Genomic DNA, 21283 nt, shown 5'->3' with positions numbered 1-21283 from the left:
AACAGGAGTCCATCCTGAGTCATCTGCGGAATGTCAACTCTCGTCTGGACACTCTGACTGCTCCACCAGCAACCACCGCTAGTGTCATGACTCGCAGCCCGGCAGCGCCGCTGCCCACCAATACCATGGCATCCTGCCCCGGACCCCGGCTTTCTGCATCTCCACGCTTCGGAGGCGACCCCGCTCAAGCTCGGGGCTTCATAAACCAGTGCACCCTGCACTTTGAACTCCTGTCCCACCAGTTTATCTCCGACCGGGCCAAAGTAGCCTTCATCATGTCCCATCTCACGGGAGAGGCACTGGCTTGGCTAAATCCTCTATGGGAGAGAGGAGACCCCCCCTGGTGTCCAACCTGCCAGCCTTTCTCACGGCTTTCCAGAAAGTCTTCGACGAACCCGGACGGAAGACCTCATCCACATCATCTCTGCTACGCCTCCATCAAGGAAATCTCACCGTGGGCCAATATGCCATACGGTTCCGTACCCTTGCTTCGGAGCTGGCCTGGGATAACGACGCCCTGGTGTCTGTCTTTTGGGAGGGTCTGTCCGGCCGTATTAAAGATGAACTCGCCGGTCGGGACATACCTACCACTCTCGACGACTTAATAGCACTTGCCACCCGGATTGACATCCGGTTCCAGGAACGCGCCAAAGAGGTCACCCGTGAGAGGAGGTTTCCACGTCTAGCCTCTACCTTTCAGAAACCTGTCACTTCTCCCGCTACTCCCCAGGCGCACTCACCCGAGCCTATGCAGGTCGACCAGACCAAGATGGTCAAAACCCGTCAAGAGTTACGCCGTGCCGCGGGGAGCTGCTTCTACTGTGGCAGTAAGGAGCACTGGATCCGTTCCTGCCTGGAGAGGTCGGGAAACGCCTGTGTCTAGGATCGCTCAGAGAGGTCGTCCTAGACAAGAGTAAACCCTCTCCATCTCTGTTGCTGTCGGTCTCTATCATCTGCGGGGAGAACCGTTATTTTGAACTAGCCCAACTTGACTCTGGAGCTGCCGGAAATCTCATTTCTCAGTCTCTGGTAGAGAAATACCGCATTCCCACCAAACCTCTAGCTGTACCCTTATCTGTCGCTGCCGTGGATGGGGGCCTCTTACCACATCCCATCCAACTCATCACCGAATCCATAACCCTGCAGGTGGGAATGCTACACTCTGAGAGCATCTTCTTTCATGATCTGCCTGGACTCTCTCACGCCCTCTTGCTAGGCCTACCTTGGCTTCAGAGACATGCACCCGTGCTTGATTGGCAGACCGGAGAAGTCCTTCGCTGGGGACAAGACTGCCATAAGACTTGTTTAGTTCCCTTCCATCCTGTCCGTCCTTCTCCTACTCCAGCCAATCTACCTGGTCTTCCGGCTCCTTATTGGTCGTATGCGGACGTCTTTAATAAAAAGGAGGCAGAGACATTACCCCCTCATAGACCATACGACTGCCCAATCGACCTGATGCCCGGCGCTACTCCTCCCCGTGGGCGCATTTACCCTTTGTCCGCTGCTGAGACCCGATCCATGTCAGAATATATTGAGGAGAATCTGGCCCGGGGATTCATCCGGAAATCTACTTCCCCGGCGGGAGCAGGCTTCTTCTTCGTCAAAAAGAAGGACGGCTCACTCCGTCCCTGTATAGACTATAGAGGCCTTAACCAGATTACAGTGAAGAATAAATACCCCCTTCCGCTCATTCCGGAATTATTTGACCGTCTGAGGGGGGCTAGAATTGTTATGATCTGCTACAGGGACTAAGGAAAGACAGGAGAACTGTCCCTACAATAGAACTAAACTAGATCCCTACGATGTAACGGGGAACCTGATCCTGCGATCAGACCCGCTAAAGTCCTCGGCTAGTCTGAACGAAGACCTATAGATGTGAGGGAGGGATCCCTACAAGAACTAGGGACTGGGATAAGTTGGACACCTCCTAGCAGAAATAGTAGCAGTCAAAGACAAACACACAACAAAAAGCATAGAGGTCAGAAGACCTAGCAAAACTAACAGAGAACGGCAACAGAGCACCAAGCTAGCTCAAGAGTAGTAAATACAATGAAGTCCAGCAAGACCAGGAGGGCGGAGCCGGATTAAATAGGCAAAAATGGTCATGTGACCAGCAAACTAAAAAAAACCTAACAGGAGAGTTCTAACAGTACCCCCTCTTCTAAGAGGATCCTCCGGATCCCCTAGGCCCAGGCTTACCAGGAAACCTCCTGTGAAACGCTCTGACAAGTCTGGAAGCAGAAATATCATCCGCCCTCACCCATGAGTTATCCTCAGGTCCGAAACCCTTCCAAGCGACGAGATACTGCAAACTCCCTCTATACCGTCTAGAATTTAGGATGGGGGAAATTTCATATTCCCCGTCCTCCACCACCGGAGGAACAGTGGCAGAGGCGTCACCATCAGACACATCAGCTTTTTTCAACAGAGAAACATGAAACACCGGGTTAATCTTCCAGGACGTAGGAACCTCCAACCTAACAGCAGATTGGTTAACTATCTGAAGCACCTTAAAGGGCCCTACGAACTTGGGACCCAATTTTTTAGAAGGAATCCTCAATCGCAGATTCTTAGAGGACAACCAAACCATGTCACCAACAGCAAACAAAACCTCTTGCCGTTTCCTATCAAAGTACCTCTTAGATTTTTTGTTAGCCTCCTGAAGATTACCACGCACATCCGTCCAAACTCTCTCCAAATCACCGGAAAAAATCTCCTCCTTAGGCACAGCCGAAACCAATTTGGAGAATGACCCAAAAGACGGATGTCTCCCAGAACAAAAAAAAAAAGGCGAACACCCAGCAGAAGAGGATGTATGGTTGTTAAGAGCAAATTCAGCAAGTGGCAGAAACTCAGACCACCCCTCTTGATTGTCTGCCACAAAACAACGCAAGAACTGCTCAACATCCTGGTTCTTCCTTTCTGTCTGGCCTTTAGACTCAGGATGATATCCAGATGAAAACGACAAATGAACTCCCAACCTGTCACAAAAGGCACGCCAAAAACGAGCCACGAACTGAGGTCCCCTATCAGAAACAATGTCAGTAGGAACACCATGTAGTCTGACAATCTCCTTGACAAAGGCCTTAGCGAGTGTCTTAGCGCAAGGCAGTTTGATGAAGGGAACCAAGTGACACATCTTGCTAAAACGGTCCACGACCACCCAGATGACCGTGAAACCTTCAGAGGGGGGAAGGTCAGTAATAAAGTCCATAGCCAGATGTGTCCAAGGTGCACTAGGAACCTCAAGAGGGCAAAGCAACCCCGCAGCAGGAGCATGCGAAGACTTGGATCTAGCACACACAGTACATTGGCGCACCCACTTAATGACTTCCTTCTGCCATCCAGGCCACCAAAAACTGCGACCCACAAGTCTCTTGGTCTCAGAAATTCCTGGATGACCTGCCAACCGAGACTCATGACACTCAACAAACAAATCTCTCCTAAAGGTCCTAGGCACAAACAACCTCCCATGGGGAGTGTTAGATGGGGCATTCTCCTGAGCTTTAAGAATCTCATCCTCCAAAACGGAGTCCAAAGCAGCAATCACAACACCTTCTTGTAAAATGCTCTCCTCTTCCTCCTCAACACCGACCATGGGAGAGAAGCTGCGAGACAAAGCATCAGCTTTAACATTCTTGGTACCCGGGATGTAAGTAACGGAAAAATTAAACCGCGAGAAAAACAGTGCCCACCTAGCCTGACGGGCATTCAAGCGCTTGGCAGCATCAAGATAGATCAGATTTTTATGATCAGTGAAAACCTGAATGGGAAATTCAGCACCTTCCAAGAGGTGACGCCAGTATTCAAATGCGAGTTTAATCGCCAGCAATTCCCGATTACCAATATCGTAATTAAGTTCAGTCTCAGAAAATTTTTTTGAAAAAAAGGCACAGGGATGTACTCCATCCTTGTTTTCCTGAGACAACACCGCACCGACCCCCACCGAAGAAGCATCAACCTCAACCAAAAACGGCTTAGTCACATCAGGCTGCATAAGGATGGGAGCAGAGCTGAACCTCTCCTTTAGAAACACAAAAGCTTCAATGGCCTCAGAAGTCCACTGAACCGCATCAGCACCTTTCCTGGTGAGATCGGTCAGCGGTTTGACAATAATAGAAAAATTTTTTATGAATTTTCTGTAATAATTGGCGAAACCCAAAAACCTCTGTATCGATTTCAAACCAATAGGCCTAGGCCATTCCTGCACAGCTTGAACTTTAACCGGGTCCATCTCAAAACCTTCACTGGAGATAATGTAGCCCAAAAAACTAATTCTCTGTAAAGCGAACTCACATTTCTCCAGCTTAGCAAAAAGCGAATTGTCCATTAATAACTGTAATACCTCACGTACGCTCCGCCAATGAGACTCCAGATCAGGCGAATAAATCAGAATGTCATCCAAATACACAACCACATTTTTGCCGATTAAAGGTCTAAGGATGTCATTAATAAGATTCTGAAAAAATGCTGGAGCATTGGTAAGACCAAAAGGCATAACCAGATTCTCAAAATGACCCACAGGAGTGTTAAAAGCAGTCTTCCATTCATCACCCTCCTTCATGCGCAACAAATTGTATGCCCCCCGGAGATCAATTTTAGAGAACCACTTGGCCCCCACTAACTGGTTAAATAAATCAGGAATCAATGGCAGTGGGTAAGGATTGCGTACAGTAATTTTATTAATCTCACGAAAGTCCAGACAAGGACGTAAACCGCCATCTTTTTTTTTTACAAAAAAAAATCCAACCGCCACAGGAGACTTGGAAGGCCTAATGTGACCGGCGGCCAAACTTGTCTGTATGTATTCCTCCAAAGCCTTTCTCTCAGGAATAGTAAGGTTAAATAAACGACTTTTAGGAAGAGTCGCTCCAGGGACAAATTCAATGGTACAATCATAGTCTCTATGGGGAGGCAAAATTTGTGACTCCTCCTCAGAAAAAACTCTCCAAAAATCCTGAATAGGAACAGGCAATTCCCCTTTATCCACAGCAGCAATACGTCCGTTACAACACTTGTCATAACACTTAGGGCTCCAGGACTTAATTTCATTGGTAGACCAATCCAGTACAGGATTGTGCAATTTTAACCAGGGTAACCCCAATATTACTGGAGAAGGCAAATTATCCAATACCACCAAATCCAAATTTTCTTGGTGAATACCATTAATAGTGAGGGGAAATTCACAGACCTTATGAGTAACACTCTTCAAGGGAGAGCCATCAACAGAAACCACAGCAATAGGGGATGACAAAGTTTTAGGTTCTAATCTAAGTTTTTCCAAGAATCCCCCATCAATCACATTCAGAGTAGAACCACAATCCACAAATACCCGAAATTCAATTAATTCATCCTGAGCAGCAGTAGTGGCAGATAGGAATACTCCCTTAGAATTTAAACAGGCTATACGTGCATAACTGACCATTTTTTTTTCTTTCTTCAAACGAAGCACACAGTTCCTAATAAAATGACCAGAATTTCCGCAATAGAAGCACAAGCCTTCAGAAAGCCTGCGATCTTTTTCCTGAGAGCGGGGTGGCATCGCCCCAATCTCCATCGGCTCTCCATTGTCAGCACAGACCCTCTCAAGACTCGGAGCTGACATAGCAGAGGATTTGCTCTCATTAACCCTTGCACGCAGTCTCCTGTCCACCCGTATAGCTAATTGCATAGCCTCCTGCAAGTTTCCAGGTGTGGGATAAGCAATCAATAAATCCTTAACCCTTTCACCTAGCCCTGCAAGAAACAAGCTTTTCAAAGCTGAATCGTTCCACCCCACCTGGGCAGACCACCGACGGAAGTGAGAACAATATTTTTCCACATTACCTGATCCCTGCCTCAAACGTCTCAATTCAGACTCAGCAGATGAGACACGATCAGGATCATCATACAACAAACCCAAAGCAGAAAAAAAACTATCCACTGATCTAAAGCACGGATCACTAGGTTGGAGAGAGAAGGCCCATCCCTGAGGATCTTTGCGCAAAAGTGACATTATGAACCCTATGCGCTGTGATTCATCACCAGAGGATCCGGGTCTCAAACGAAAATACAATAAACAAGCATTTTTAAAAGAAAAAAAATCTTGTTGTTCGCCAAAAAATAAATCAGGCAGACGTACCTTTGGTTCCACAAAATGTGCTCCAGAACAGCTACTCACGTGTTGTTGGAGCTTGGCCACCTCCAGAGAGAGTCCCTGCAAGCGTTGAGCCAAATCTTGAACCGAGACCATGATGGAAAACTGGAGGTCTTTCCTTAGAGAAATTTTTTTTTTTTTCTTTTAGGGCTGGACTTACTGTTATGATCTGCTACAGGGACTAAGGAAAGACAGGAGAACTGTCCCTACAATAGAACTAAACTAGATCCCTACGATGTAACGGGGAACCTGATCCTGCGATCAGACCCGCTAAAGTCCTCGGCTAGTCTGAACGAAGACCTATAGATGTGAGGGAGGGATCCCTACAAGAACTAGGGACTGGGATAAGTTGGACACCTCCTAGCAGAAATAGTAGCAGTCAAAGACAAACACACAACAAAAAGCATAGAGGTCAGAAGACCTAGCAAAACTAACAGAGAACGGCAACAGAGCACCAAGCTAGCTCAAGAGTAGTAAATACAATGAAGTCCAGCAAGACCAGGAGGGCGGAGCCGGATTAAATAGGCAAAAATGGTCATGTGACCAGCAAACTAAAAAAAAACTAACAGGAGAGTTCTAACAAGAATCTTCACTAAGCTGGACCTCCGTGGGGCGTATAACCTGGTCCGTATCCGTCAGGGGGATGAATAGAAGACGGCATTCAACACCCGGGACGGCCACTATGAATACCTGGTAATGCCCTTCGGTCTCTGTAACGCTCCCGCCGTCTTTCAAGAGTTGGTCAATGACATCTTCCGAGACCTTCTCTACTCCTGCGTAGTGGTGTACCTGGACGACATCTTGGTCTTCTCTCCGGATCTCCCCACACACCGGAGGGATGTTCGTCAGGTTCTGCTCAGGCTCAGGCAGAACCACCTCTACGCTAAATATGAGAAGTGCCTCTTTGAGCAGACCTCGCTTCCGTTTTTGGGCTACATAATTTCTCAGACCGGCCTACGAATGGATCCTGAGAAACTGTCTGCCATCGAGAAGTGGCCTCGACCAGAGGGGTTGAAGGCTATTCAGCGGTTCCTGGGCTTCGCCAACTACTACCGCCTCTTCATACCGCACTTCTCTTCCCGGACTGCCCCAATCTCTGCGCTCACCCGTAAGGGTACTAATCCCAGAGAATGGCCGCCCGAAGCTGAGGAAGCCTTTCTTTCCTTAAAACAGGCTTTCTCTTCCGCCCCGGTGCTGCATCGCCCGGACGGCAACAAGCAATTCTTCCTGGAAGTTGACGCCTCCTCCTCTGGAGCCGAAGCGGTACTTACCCAAAAATCGTCTTCCGGGAGAATGGTAACTTGCGGCTTCTTCTCCAAACTCTTCTCCTCTTCCGAGCGCAACTATTCTATAGGAGACCGAGAGTTATTGGCCATTAAGCTGGCATTGGAGGAGTGGCGTTACCTGCTCGAGGGGGCTCTTCACCCGGTAATAATTTACACGGACCACAAGAACTTGGCTTACCTCCAGAGTGCCCAGAGACTTAACCCGCGCCAAGCCCGGTGGTCCTTGTTTTTTGCTCGTTTTGATTTTGTTCTTCATTTTCGCCCGGCTGACAAAAACATCAAAGCTGACGCCTTGTCCCGATCCTTCCTGGTGTCTGATCTTGAGGAGGAACCTAAACACTTCATCGATCCCGCCAGAGTAATGCAGGTGGCCCCCGTGAGTCTAAATCGTCTCCCTCCCGGTAAGACATTCGTAACGGTACCGGATCGGGAGAAGATCCTACACTGGGGTCACTCGTCTAAGCTTGCTGGCCATGCCGGTCAGAAAAAGACCATCCAGCTTATCACCCGGCACTACTGGTGGCCTACCCTGCACAAGGACGTAATAGACTTTGTTTCTGCCTGTGTGTCCTGCGCCCGCAACAAGGTTCCGAGACACCTGCCAGCCAGTCGCCTCCTTCCTCTTCCAGTACCTGCTGCCCCCTGGCAGCATATAGCTATGGACTTCATAACAGATCTCCCTGTCTCTGCCGGTTGTACGGTCATTTGGGTGGTCGCTGACCGCTTTTCCAAAATGGCTCATTTCATTCCCCTGCCAGGCCTCCCGTCTGCACCCGAGCTGGCTAAAGACTTTATCCGCCACATCTTCCGTCTCCATGGCCTGCCCCTCCACATCGTGTCGGATTGTGGGGTTCAGTTCACCTCACGCTTCTGGAGAGCCACATGTAAGCTGCTAGACGTCACCCTGGACTTCTCCTCCACATACCACCCACAGTCCAATGGTCAAGTGGAGCGGATCAATCAGATCCTGACCAGTTACCTCCGGCACTTCGTTAATGCCCACCATTCAGACTGGGTGGATCTCCTGCCATGGGCCGAATTCTCTTACAATAATCACGAGAGCGAATCTTCCTCCAAATCCCCGTTTTTTGTAGTCTTTGGTCAGCATCCTCGGATCCCATTTCCCGTCTCCACCTCGGTGGACAATCCGGCTGCGGAATCTCTCATTAGCGAATTCTCCTCCATTTGGGAGAGTACCCGATCCGCACTCCTTCAGTCGTCCGAGCGGATGAAAAAACACGCTGACAAAAAACGCCTGGATCCTCCACAATTCCGTCCTGGAGATAAAGTCTGGCTCTCGTCCAAGTATGTCCGGCTCAAGATTCCCTCCTACAAGTTAGGGCCTCGGTTCATCGGTCCACTGGAAGTTATCAAACAAATCAACCCGGTGGCCTATAAATTGAAACTCCCGGCCAACTTACGGATCCCTAACTCCTTCCATGTATCTCTCCTCAAACCCGTGGTACTTAACTCTTTTTCCAAGTCTACAGGTACGCCTCCTGCTCCGGTTTCCGCTGAGAACGAGTTTGAGGTAGAGAACATTCTGGCCACCAAAAGGGTAAGAGGAAAAACTTTTTTTCTGGTAGATTGGAAGGGGTTTGGTCCTGAGGAGAGAACGTGGGAGCCCCGGGAGAACATTCATGCCCCTCTCATCCTTGATAAATTTCTGTCTGGCCTAAAAAAGGGGGGGCCTAAAGGGGGGGGTACTGTAGCGTCAGCGTCCCTGCCTCCTGCTAGGCAGGGACGCTGTTCCCCTCACCTCTCCACTCCGTGCCCGGCGTCCTCCTCCCGCTCTGCTGGCAGCGCGCGCTGCTTCCCGGCCACTGTGCTTAGGGCGCGCGCGCGCGCGCTCCCCCTCTCTTAAAGGGGCCGCGCGCGCCGTCCTAAGGAGTCCCCGGCCAATGGCCGGAGGACCTCACCATATATAAGGCACCTCCTCCAAAATGGAGGTGCCCAAGCAATGTTGTTGCAAAGCCTTCACTCTGCTTCAGCCCTCAGGTCCCGTTACCAGTTACCTGCCAGATTCCTGCTTGTTACCTGGCAGTCACCTGCCAGATTCCTGCTTGTTACCTGCCAGTCACCTGCCAGATTCCTGCCTGTTACCTGCCAGTCACCTGCCAGATTCCTGCTTGATACCTGCCTGATATCCGTTTACCTGCTTGCAAGCCTGCGGTCCGACGGTCTGCCTTCCGACACCTGTCAGTCTGTCTATGGACCAGCCTGCCCGCTCACCTGGGAGCGCTCACCTGCTACCTGTCTGCTAGCCTACCTGGAGGCTCCGCCGTCACTTGCCGTGACCACCTGCCTGTCCAGAGACTCTTGCCTGCTCACCTGGGAGCGCTCACCTGCTACCTGTCTGCTAGCCTACCTGGAGGCTCTGCCGTCACTTGCCGTGACCACCTGCCCGTCCAGAGACTCTTGCCCGCTCACCTGGGAGCGCTCACCTGCTACCTGCCTGCTAGCCTACCTGGAGGCTCTGCCGTCACTTGCCGTGACCACCTGCCTGTCCAAAGACTCTCGCCCGCTCACCTGGGAGCGCTCACCAGCCACCTGCCTGCTGTCCTTCTACCCAGAGACTGTCCCTGTCACTTGCCGTGAGAACCCGTCCTTCTACCCAGAGACTGTCCCTGTCACTTGCCGTGAGAACCCGTCCTTCTACCCAGAGACTGTCCCTGTCACTTGCCGTGAGTACCCGTCCTTCTACTCAGAGACTGTCCCTGTCACTTGCCGTGACTACCTGCCCTTCTACCCAGAGACTGTCCCTGTCACTTGCCGTGACTACCTGCCCTTCTACCCAGAGACTGTCCCTGTCACTTGCCGTGACTACCTGCCCGTCTTCCTGGGAGCCACCCGCTTCCTTACAAGGACCGCCCCCTTGTATAGTTGCTCAGAGGTTCCGCCTCCCAGACCCGTTACAATGTGTTCTTTGGCAACTTGTATCCTCTTCAGTACATGTCTTTTTTTTAACAGTGGGACATTGTGGGGACTTCTTGCTCAGAGATTAGCTTCACACAGGCGTCTTCTAACTGTCACAGTCCTCACAGCTCCAGTCCTCATCCTGGAGCTGATCATTGGCTGAGCCTTTGCCATTCTGGCTATTCTTTCATCCATTCGAATGGTAGTCTTTAGTGATGAGCGAGTATGTTCGGTTAACCCTTTCGGTGAGTATGCTTGGGCGAGTACCGAGTATCTTCAGTATGACTCCCGTATGCATGATTTGCGACTGTTTGACAGCTTTAATACATGTGAGGAATGCAAAAGAAACAACCAATCCTCACATGTATTAAAGCTGTCAAACAGTTGCGAATCATGCACACGGAAGTGATTCAAACATATCACCGAGTAAGCTGAAGATACTCGTACTCGCACGAGCATACTTGCCGAAGAGGTTAACCGAACATACTTGCTCAACACTAGTAGTCTTCCATTTTCTTCTACATCTCTCTGGTTTAACTTTCCATTTTAAAGCATTGGAGATCATTTTAGCTGAACGGCGGATCATTGTCTGCACTTCTTTATAAGTTTTACCATCTCCAATCAACTTTTTAATCAAAGTACGCTGTTCTTCTGAACAATGTCTGGAACGACTCATATTTCTCAGGCTTTCAAGGAGAAATGCATGTACAACATGTGCTGGCTTCACCCTTATATAAGGACCACCGGATTCACACCTGTTTCTTCACAGAATGATTGACCTCACTGATTGACCTCCACACTGCTGTTATATTGAACACACCCCGTACAATTAATTATTCACATACACAGCCTCAGAAACCTGCAGATTATGAATGCGGAGTCTGGGGGTTTTCTTACAATCTACGGCACCAACTGGTAATTTTTTTTTATATGTGGGGATATAATTTATACCAAAAACAGTGATTAATCTGGTTACTCATACTGGACTGCGATTATTTTGAACACTAGTGTACATTTAGGGGCAAAGACCCGCTTAAGCCCCCAGACGGGAATAATGACATGAAGACACATACTTTCTTTAGGAAATGTTAAACAAGCAAATCAACTCTTCAGTACTGAGTTATACACTTATATTTTATAGGGGTCTTCCCACTATTCACTCCATGTATGAAACGTTAAAAAAGTAAGGTCGACGCAAGATTGAAGGTTTCTCCAGATTTTAGCAGTGAATGACCCCCGGCAGGGATGCGGTACCTGATATAACAATACACGTGTCCTTTGCTCTGCGTTTCATGGCCTTGTATGCAGCGTCTGCGATGGCGTAGAGATGTGGGGGCCTCTCGTACAGCTCTCTCCCCCGGTAATATTCAATCATTTCTTTCTCGTACAGCTCCATGTGTTTATACGGGTTTACAGACACGACAACTTCTCCAATATAAGTGTAGATCCTGCCACACTGAAACCTGCAGAGAGGTGAAAACAGATTGTCAGCTCCTGGGTCTATGGGAGAGGTAACAGTAGCCCTGGTATATATAATACTGTCTAGTCAGCTGCAGTATCTATGTCCACAGCGGATACAGACAGAAGAGGCCCCTGTGCAAGAACAGTATATGGGCCCTTTGCAGTCCAACAGGTATTCATAATGCACAATTGTATCTGCTTTGGAGCTGGATGTGGCCCTCGACCTCTGGGGCCCTTATGCGGCTGCACCAATGGTATGTCCGTTCCTGATCTAATTCTATCATGCGTTATACTGTCCGCTGAGCGGCTGCATCTAAGCTCTATATTCTGTGCTTCACTTTTGCGAGCTGGGTGTGCGGTGGTCTCACTGGCAAGAAGCAGCTTGGGTACACAGACATGTCATTATCACATCATGCAGAACTTCCTGCTCCAACTCCTATGTATGAAAGGAAATATGAAATGCTGAAAACATATTTTGGATGTGAGGGTCCTCCTACACGGGGTGATAAATTTACCACCGTGAGATCGACAATATAGGAGACGGTTCGGAACTTGATGATGTTTACTAACAAGTAGTGATGAACCCGAAAAGTAAAGTTCGGGGTCCGTACTGAACACCTAGTGTTCGGACACGGATCCCGAACACGGACATCCTCAGGAAGTTCGTGTTACAGTCCGGGTTTGGTAACCCAAACATCGGGTGTTTCCCACGCTGTCATCTGTGTGACAGTGCGAGAAACAGCGGCGGCTCTGATCGGCGGTAAGATCGTCACCGCCAGTCAGAGTGCTGCGGTTCCCACTCTGTCAGGTGACAGCATGTGAGCCAGCAGCTCTGACAGGCATCAGCTGATGAGAGTACTACTCCCATCAGCGTACGCCAGCTGTCGTTGATAGCAGCGAGAGCAGACGTCGCTGATGGGAGTATTCATCAGCTGGCGCCTGTGATCCAAATAAAGAAATAAAAAAAAAAAAAATGATGTGCGGTCCTTCTATGTTTGACAACAAGCTTAGGCAAAAAACAAGAGCTGTGGGCTACATCTCCCAGATATCAGCGTTATCATGGATGGTAATCAAGAATAGAGGGGTTCTATGTCGTTTTTTTTTTAATTATTTAAAGAAATAATAAAAAAAAAAATGGCATGGGGTCCCCCTCATTTTTGACAACCAGCCAAGCTAAAGCAGTCAGCTGGTAGCTGGTATTTTCTGACTGGGAAGGGGCCATGGTTATTGCCCACCCCAGCCTGAAAATAGCAGCGGGGCTGCTATTTTCAGGCTATCCATGGCCCCTTCCCAGTCTGAGAATACCAGCCCCCCAGCGGTCTGCTTTAGCTTGTCTGGTTGTCAAAAATGGGAGGGGACCCAAGGCTGTTTTAATTATTTCTTTAAATAATTTACAAAAAGGCGTGGGACCCCTCTATTCTTGATAACCAGCCATGATAACGCTGACAGCTGGGGGTTGCCTAAACTGGTTATCAAAGATAGAGGGACCGCACGTCATTTTTATTTTTATTTCTTTATTTGGCGCACAGGCGCCAGCTGATGAATACTCGCTATCAGCGACAGCAGGCATAGGCTGATGAGAGTAGTACTCTCTCATCAGCCTATGCCTGTGACCAGCAGTAAGCTTTTTACCGCCGGTCACAGCTGTGGGCTCACACTGTCATTTTGCAGCGTGGGAACCCCAGCACTCTGACCGGCGGTAACGATCTTGCCACCGATCAGAGCCCATGTTTCCCACACTGTCACGCAGATGATAGCATGGGAAACCACGGATGTTCAGGCCCCCCATTTGTCTGGGTTCGAGTTCAGGTACCCGAACCAAACTTTTTTTTAGATGTTCGACCGAATCCGCCGGACTCGAGCATCCACGGATTCGCCCATCACTACTGACAAGTAACAATCGCAAGGGGTTCATGTGACCAATAATTCCCCCTCCGGCGCTGCACCTGAGATCATTGTCATCATCCCCTGCTGATGATGTCCTACTGACAGGTGATCATTTTTACGAACACATATAAGAGATGATTACTGACAAATGTGCAATCGTCGAGCAGGACAATGCCCCAAGCCACAAGGGTCGTACAGTCATGGATTGCTTCAAGGAACTTGGCAGTGAGTTTTTCTGGCTTCCCTCCACAGTCCCAGATCTTAATCCTACAGAGCAGCTCTGGCATGAGGTAGAAAGGGCGTTCAACAGCATGACCGTGTCCGCATGGGCTAATATTCCTGCAGAAAGCACTCACCACTCATCAACCTCACCTCTCCCCTATCTGACCACAATCTACTCACTTTCGCATCTCCTTCCTCTTCGCCTGATCCCCATGTCCAGCAACTAGCGCACCCCAGCAGAAACCTTCTGACTCTTCTACCACAGTCCTCCATATGTGTCACTTCATGACACAAACAACGTTTTCTACAATGCCACACTGCCATCACAAAATGACTTTGTCGCCCCTCTTGTACATGGCAAAGGGTGAAGACTCAACAGATGACTATGGCATCAAAGTCACAAAAAAGCTTCAGGGAGTATCCAGGGATGCGGAGCAAAACGCGCTCATAGAAAGACTTCACCACATTCATACAAGCAATTCTCACATTGAAGTCGACCCTCTTCTCTGCTAAACAGGACGACTTCTCAACCCTCATATCTCTATCCCATAACCCTAAACAATTATTCAACACTTTTAACTCCCTCCTCCGCCCACCGTTGCCCCGTCAGACCTCCCTCATTTCTGCAGAAGTCTTTGCAGCACATTTAAAAAATAAGATCGACCAAATCAGAAAAGTATTTACTGTTTAACCACAACCCTCCATAAACCAGACCAATGTCTTTCTCCCATAACCTTCCTTCCCACCATCCCTGAAGGAGAGCTCATCTTCTCTCCAAATCACACCTCACCACTTGTACATTTGACCCCATCCCACTTTCTCCCCAACCTCACCACCAGGCTTATCCCATCCCTAACCCATCTCTCCAACCTATATCATTAACCTCTGGCGTTTTCCCTTCCACTTTCAAACATGCCACAATCGCACCTATCCTGAAGAAGCCATCCCTTGACACAACATGTATATATCCAGCTATTGCCCCATATCGTTGCTCCTGTTCGCCTCCAAACTCCTCGGAAGTCAATGCTGAACTTTCCTCCCGTCTCTTATCCAACTCGCTCAACGACTTACTGCCAAAGCCAACAGACAATTCTCTATACTCCTGTCCTCTGCTATCGACACAGTCGGCCTCTCCCTCCCACTACAAATTCTCTCTTTCCTTGGCATCACAGTCCTCGCCCTCTCCTGGATCACCTCATACCTCTCTGACCGCATCCACTCACACCACCTCCTCATCCTGCCCTCTCTTTGTTGAAGTCCCTTAAGGCTCTGGTCTAGGACCCCTACTCTTCTCCATCTATACTTTTAGCCTGGGACAACTCATAAGGTCCCATGGCTTCCAGTACCACCTATACACGGATGACACTCAGATCTACCTCTCTGGCCCAGACATCACCTCACTACTGACTGGAATCCCAGAGTGTCTATCAGCCATATCCTCCTCCTTCTCAACACGTTTCCTAAAGCTCAATGTGAACAAAACAGAACTTATTCTCTTTCCTCCATCTCACCTAAGATCGGGCGATCTATCAGAATAATTACATCACAGTCTGACCTGTACCGGAGGTCTGTTGCCTTGGAGTAACCCTTGACTCTGTCCTTCACACCGCACATCCAAGCCCTTACCACCTCCTGCCATCACCAACTCAAAAATAATTATAGAATATTTGTCGCTTCCTCATCCCTGAATCTACTAAAATGTTAGTGCATGCCCTCATCATCTCCCGCCTGGACTACTGCAACATACTCACCGGTGGCTTCCCGATTAACACTCTCGCACCCCTCCCATCTGCCCTTAACTCTGCTGCCTTATTAATCCACCTCTCCCCTTGCCTCACTGCTCTACAAATCTCTCCACCTCCTCCCAATTTTCCATGGAATGCAGTTTAGACTACTAACATTGACATACAAACCCGTCCGTCTTCTGTATATATCTCTGATCTAATCTCCCGATATCTTTCCACATGTAATTTCCGGTCCCCCCAAGACCTCCTTCTCTCCTCCACACACGTACATTCCTGCCTCCGAGACATCTCCCGAGTATCCCCCATACTCTGGAATTCTGTGCCCCAACACGTCCGATTATTATCTACCACTGTCACACTAGGTATGGAGAGAACCCAGCGCATAATGACGGGAAAAGGGGAGGGAGCCCTACCACTAGGGAGAGAGTGGAGACCCCTAAACAGATCTAAACAACAAACTGGAGGAAGAGTGGAGAGGCCACAATCCAAGCTGCTGGAGGTCTAGTGTGAAGTCTCCACAATCAGTGATGGTTTGGGGGCCATGTCATCTGCTGGTGGAGGTCCACTGTGTTTTATCAAGACCAAAGTCAGCACAGCCGTCGACCAGGACATTTTACAGCACTTCATGCTTCCCTCCACCGACAAGCTTTTTCTAGATGGAAATGTCCTTCTCCAGCAGGACTTGGCCCCTGTCCACACGGCCAAAAGTACCAATACCTGGTTTACACACAACAGTATCACTGTGCTTGATTGGCAGCAAACACGCCTGACCTTAACCCCATAGAGGATCTATTATAGAGAATCTATGGGGTATTGTCAAGAGGAAGATGAGAGACCCCAGACCCAACAATGGAGACGAGCTGAAGGCTGCTATCAAAGCCACCTGGGCTTCCATAACCCCTCAGCAGCCACAGGCTGATCCCTCCATGCCACAGGCTGATCCCTCCATGCCACAGGCTGATCCCTCCATGCCACATTGCCGCATTGATGCAGTAATTGATGCAAAAGGAGCCGACCAAGTATTGAGGGCATTTACTGAACAGACATTTCAGTAGGACATTTCGGAATTTAAAAACATTTTTCAAGCTGTTGTTATAAAGTATTCTAATTTACTGAGATAATGACTTCAGTGTTTTCATTGACTGTAAGTGTAGCGCTCCGAGGGTTCGGTTGCTACAGAGGTATTGCATCTCACCCAGAGGTGTGATATCTCACTTCCAGGTAAGGATGGAGTGTGGCTCAGGACCCTAACACCCACATGCACTACACCACATTTCCGGGGGACAGGGCGACAATGCTCCCAAGAGGGAGCACAACTGTCCCTGTCCCTGGCTGGAGTGGGGGGGGCGGGAACACCTAGAAAGGGGGAACCCAGTAGTGTATGGGTGGGGAGAGTAGATCCCTGGTGCACTGTATAGGAGAGTATATATGGTGGGCACCATCTTAGATCAGTGTGAAGTGGAGTTCAGACAGAAGAAGAGAGAGCAGGAGGCTGAGAGCAGAGGCTCTGCATGGGCTCTGCTCCGCAGGCAGGCCAAGTCTTAAGGCCTGGTCCTGGAGGAGAGGAACGGAGAGGAGAAGAATGGAGGAAGCTCTAAGAGAAGACCGAAGGGACCCCAGTGGTGCGGACGGGCCAGCCGCCACCGCACGCCCAAATCTACCTGCGTAGGGGGGTCAGGCCAAAGGGGGAGACCGGTCCCCAAAACTAGTGGAGGCGGGGAACTACCCTCAGCTAGAAACCGGAGGCTGTGACCTTTTATGTGGCGCAGCCCCTCACTACACCCGTTGGGAAGGCACCATATAGGGTCAGGGAAACGGAACATACGTTTGCCCGCCAAGGCCCGAGGCGGCTGGACAGAACCGTGGTCACTGGTGGGGTACGACAGGCCAGAGAAAGGACACATGAAGGAGGTCCTGAAAAGCACTCCAAAAGTACCTGGGAGTTGGACGAGCCTCTCACCTGGTGGGCACAGCGCGACGTGGGCAGCCATCATCTGCAGAAGTGGCTTGGAGTGTAAAACTGTGAGTAAAGACCCTGGACTGCATCACTGGACTCTGAGTCATTACTGCTGCTCCCACGCACCATCACCCCCACCATCTGCATTCACTGCCCTGAGCCTATACTCCTCCCGTGGGGAGTTATACTACCCCCTGCTGCGCACACAACATCAGCCTCAGCGGTCTGCCCGCAGCGGCGGATCTCAGTGACCGCAATCCACGGGTGGCGTAGTGGGACATTTAAATATCATAAAAACCACATAAATAGACTGCCACTGGTTTGACGACCCTGAGCCACGAGACCGGGTCACCGCCATGGAGACTACAACCCCCCAGCATTGCACAGAGACTCGGTTCCAGGTATTCCCCTATACGCACACGGCCCAGGGGGCGCGTCATAAGCCATAATCATCAACATTAACAGAAATAAACACGTGAAATAGATCCCTCTGTAATGACTCTATATAATATAGGAGTTTCACTTTTTGTATTGAAGAACTGAAATAAATTAACTTTTTAATGATATTCTAATTTAGTGAGATGCACCTGTATGTAAACAGTGACTATACCAGCAGAATAGTGAGTGCAGCTCTGGAGTATAATACAGGATGTAACTCAGGATCAGTAATGTAATGTATGTACACAGTGACTACACCAGCAGAATAGTGAGTGCAGCTCTGGAGGATAATACAGGATGTAACTCAGGATCAGTAATGTAATGTATGTACACAGTGACTGCACCAGCAGAATAGTGAGTGCAGCTCTGGAGTATAATACAGGAGGTAACTCGGGATCAGTAATGTAATGTATGTACACAGTGACTGCACCAGCAGAATAGTGAGTGCAGCTCTGGAGTATAATACAGGATGTAACTCAGGATCAGTAATGTAATGTATGTACACAGTGACTGCACCAGCAGAATAGTGAGTGCAGCTCTGGAGTATAATACAGGATGTAACTCAGGATCCGTAATGTAATGTATGTACACAGTGACTGCACCAGCAGAATAGTGAGTGCAGCTCTGGAGTATAATACAGGAAGTAACTCAGGATCAGTAATGTATGTACACAGTGACTGCACCAGCAGAATAGTGAGTGCAGCTCTGGAGGATAATACAGGATGTAACTCAGGATCAGTAATGTAATGTATGTACACAGTGACTGCACCAGCAGAATAGTGAGTGTAGCTCTGGAGTATAATACAGGATGTAACTCAGGATCAGTAATGTAATGTATGTACTCAGTGACTGCACCAGCAGAATAGTGAGTGCAGCTCTGGAGTATAATACAGGATGTAACTCAGGATCAGTAATGTAATGTATGTACACAGTGACTGCACCAGCAGAATAGTGAGTGCAGCTCTGGAGTATAATACAGGATGTAACTCAGGATCAGTAATGTAATGTATGTACACAGTGACTGCACCAGCAGAATAGTGAGTGCAGCTCTGGAGTATAATACAGGATGTAACTCAGCATCAGTAATGTACTGTATGTACACAGTGACTGCACCAGCAGAATAGTGAGTGCAGCTCTGGAGTATAATACAGGATGTAACTCAGGATCAGTAAAGTAATGTATGTACACAGTGACTGCACCAGCAGAATAGTGAGTGCAGCTCTGGAGTATAATACAGGATGTAACTCAGGATCAGTAATGTAATGTATGTACACAGTGACTCCACCAGCAGAACAGTGAGTGCAGCTCTGGAGGATAATACAGGATGTAACTCAGGATCAGTAATGTAATGTATGTACACAGTGACTGCACCAGCAGAATAGTGAGTGCAGCTCTGGAGTATAATACAGGATATAACTCAGGATCAGTAATGTAATGTATGTACACAGTGACTGCACCAGCAGAATAGTGAGTGCAGCTCTGGGGTATAACTCTTGCCTTGGAGCATACATGTTATGTTCCTAATATGAAATGAGACAGCACAGAGCAGTCATTGGTTAATTTCTCACGCTCACAACAGTGTGTAGTAAGGGCACGCTGGAACAAGCTGTTAATGAAGACCCCCTTCCACATGTTGATATTGCAGCTGTACTGCAGATGGCATGTGTGAGTCAGACAGCTAATAAAGTTGATAGATATTGAATTCCTCTGTCCCTGCTGGGTGCAGTGTGGTCTCAGCTGATGAGTTACACATTATTTGGCCATGTTCTGTGTCTATGTTCCACAGCATGTAAATATGGATAACATCATATCCATTGATTTCTTTGATGAGCTCGTCTGAGCACAAGTTGGGTGCCCTCGGGGGAACCATTGACCTTTGTCTTGGAAATGGAATGGGGCTCTGATTTGAAAACACCCCATTGATGTCAAATATAGGACAAATGAAGGGAAATATTGAGATGCAGTCTAGATGCAGTGATTGTACCATAAGATAAGGGATACCTTCCTGATCACTAGTGGTCTGACCACTGAGACTCCCGAGATTGGGGTTACGTAGAGCCCCTAATTAATTGAGCGGAGGTCAAGCACTGTACTCGCCTATCTTCGGTAGTCCAAGGACAACATCTGCAAGGAGTTTGTATGTTCTCCCCGTGTTTTGTGGGTTTCCTCCGAGTTCTCCAGTTTCCTCCCATATTCCAAAGACTGATAGGGAATGTAGATTGTGAGCCCCGATGGGGACAGTGCCCATAATGTCTGTAAATTGTCTGAATTGTAAAAAGCTGCGGAATATGTTGGCGCTATATAAATAAAAAGATTATTATTATTATTATTATTAGCCCCATGGAGTATGAATGGAGCGGAGGTCCAGCACTGTACTCGCCTATCTTCAGCAGTCCCATGGAGAATGAATGGAGCGGAGGTCCAGCATTGTACTCGCCTATCTTCAGCAGTCCCATGGAGAATGAATGGAGCACATGTCCAGCATTGTACTCGCCTATCTTCGGCAGTCCCATGGAGAATAATGGAGAGGAGGTCAAGCATTATACTCGCCTATCTTTGGCAGCCCCATGGAGAATGAATGGAGCGGAAGTCCAGGATTGTACTTGCCTATCTTCGGCAGCCCCATGGAGAATAGTAACATAGTAAGTAACATAGTTTGTAAAGCCGAATAAAGACTTGCGTCCATCAAGTTCGACCTGTTAGTTCTGTAATTGCTAAGGTTGATCCAGAGGAGGCAAAAACCCCAAATGATTTGGCCAATCTTCACCTGAGGAAAAATTCCCTCCCGACTCTGAAACCAGCAGTCAGAATAAATCCCTGTATCAACCTACTATTTTATTCTATTTTTAAGTATATGCTGAAATCTGCCTGGTATCTAGAAATGCATCCAGTCCCCGCTTGAACTGGTTTAGTGAATCCGACATTACCATCTCCTCACTCAGTGAATTCCATATTCTCACTGCTCTTACCGTAAAGAACCCCTTCCTATGCTGGTGCTGAAACCTTTTCTCTTCCAGTCTTAGTGAGTGCCCTCTTGTTACCGTAATATCCCTCCTTTTGAACAAATCCCGGGCAAGGTCTCTATACTGTCCCCTAACATATTTGTACACATTTATTATGTCCCCCCTCAACCTTCTCTTTTCCAGGCTGAATAGTCCTAGTTTTGCCAACCTCTCTGGGTATTGCAGTCCCTCCATTCCCTTTATTAATTTTGTTGCCCTCCTTTGCACCTTTT

General features: G+C 48.5%; 1 protein-coding gene across 3 annotated transcripts in view; it reads right to left on the bottom strand.

The window, feature by feature from the left end:
• The window catches only part of LOC141264775 (unconventional myosin-Ig-like), a 443459-nt gene that overhangs the window by 408398 nt on the left and 13778 nt on the right, over nucleotides 1-21283 (bottom strand). For 2 of the 3 annotated variants that reach the window (XM_073677080.1, XM_073677078.1), the window contains one exon: nucleotides 11593-11801. In XM_073677080.1, the coding sequence (XP_073533181.1) occupies nucleotides 11593-11734 (142 nt within the window). In that variant the 5' untranslated portion in view covers nucleotides 11735-11801. Of the gene's footprint in view, nucleotides 1-11592; nucleotides 11802-20145; nucleotides 20352-21283 lie in introns of those variants that run through there. The other variant, XM_073677079.1, reaches the window with a different exon arrangement.

Source organism: Phyllobates terribilis, unplaced genomic scaffold, assembly GCF_046119375.1.
Source record: "Phyllobates terribilis strain yellow unplaced genomic scaffold, ASM4611937v1 Scaffold_4__5_contigs__length_816908805, whole genome shotgun sequence".
In the NCBI taxonomy this organism is placed as follows: Eukaryota; Metazoa; Chordata; class Amphibia; order Anura; family Dendrobatidae; genus Phyllobates; species Phyllobates terribilis.
The sequence above is the reverse complement of the archived record's forward strand: the minus strand, read 5'-3'. Positions and strand labels throughout refer to the sequence as shown.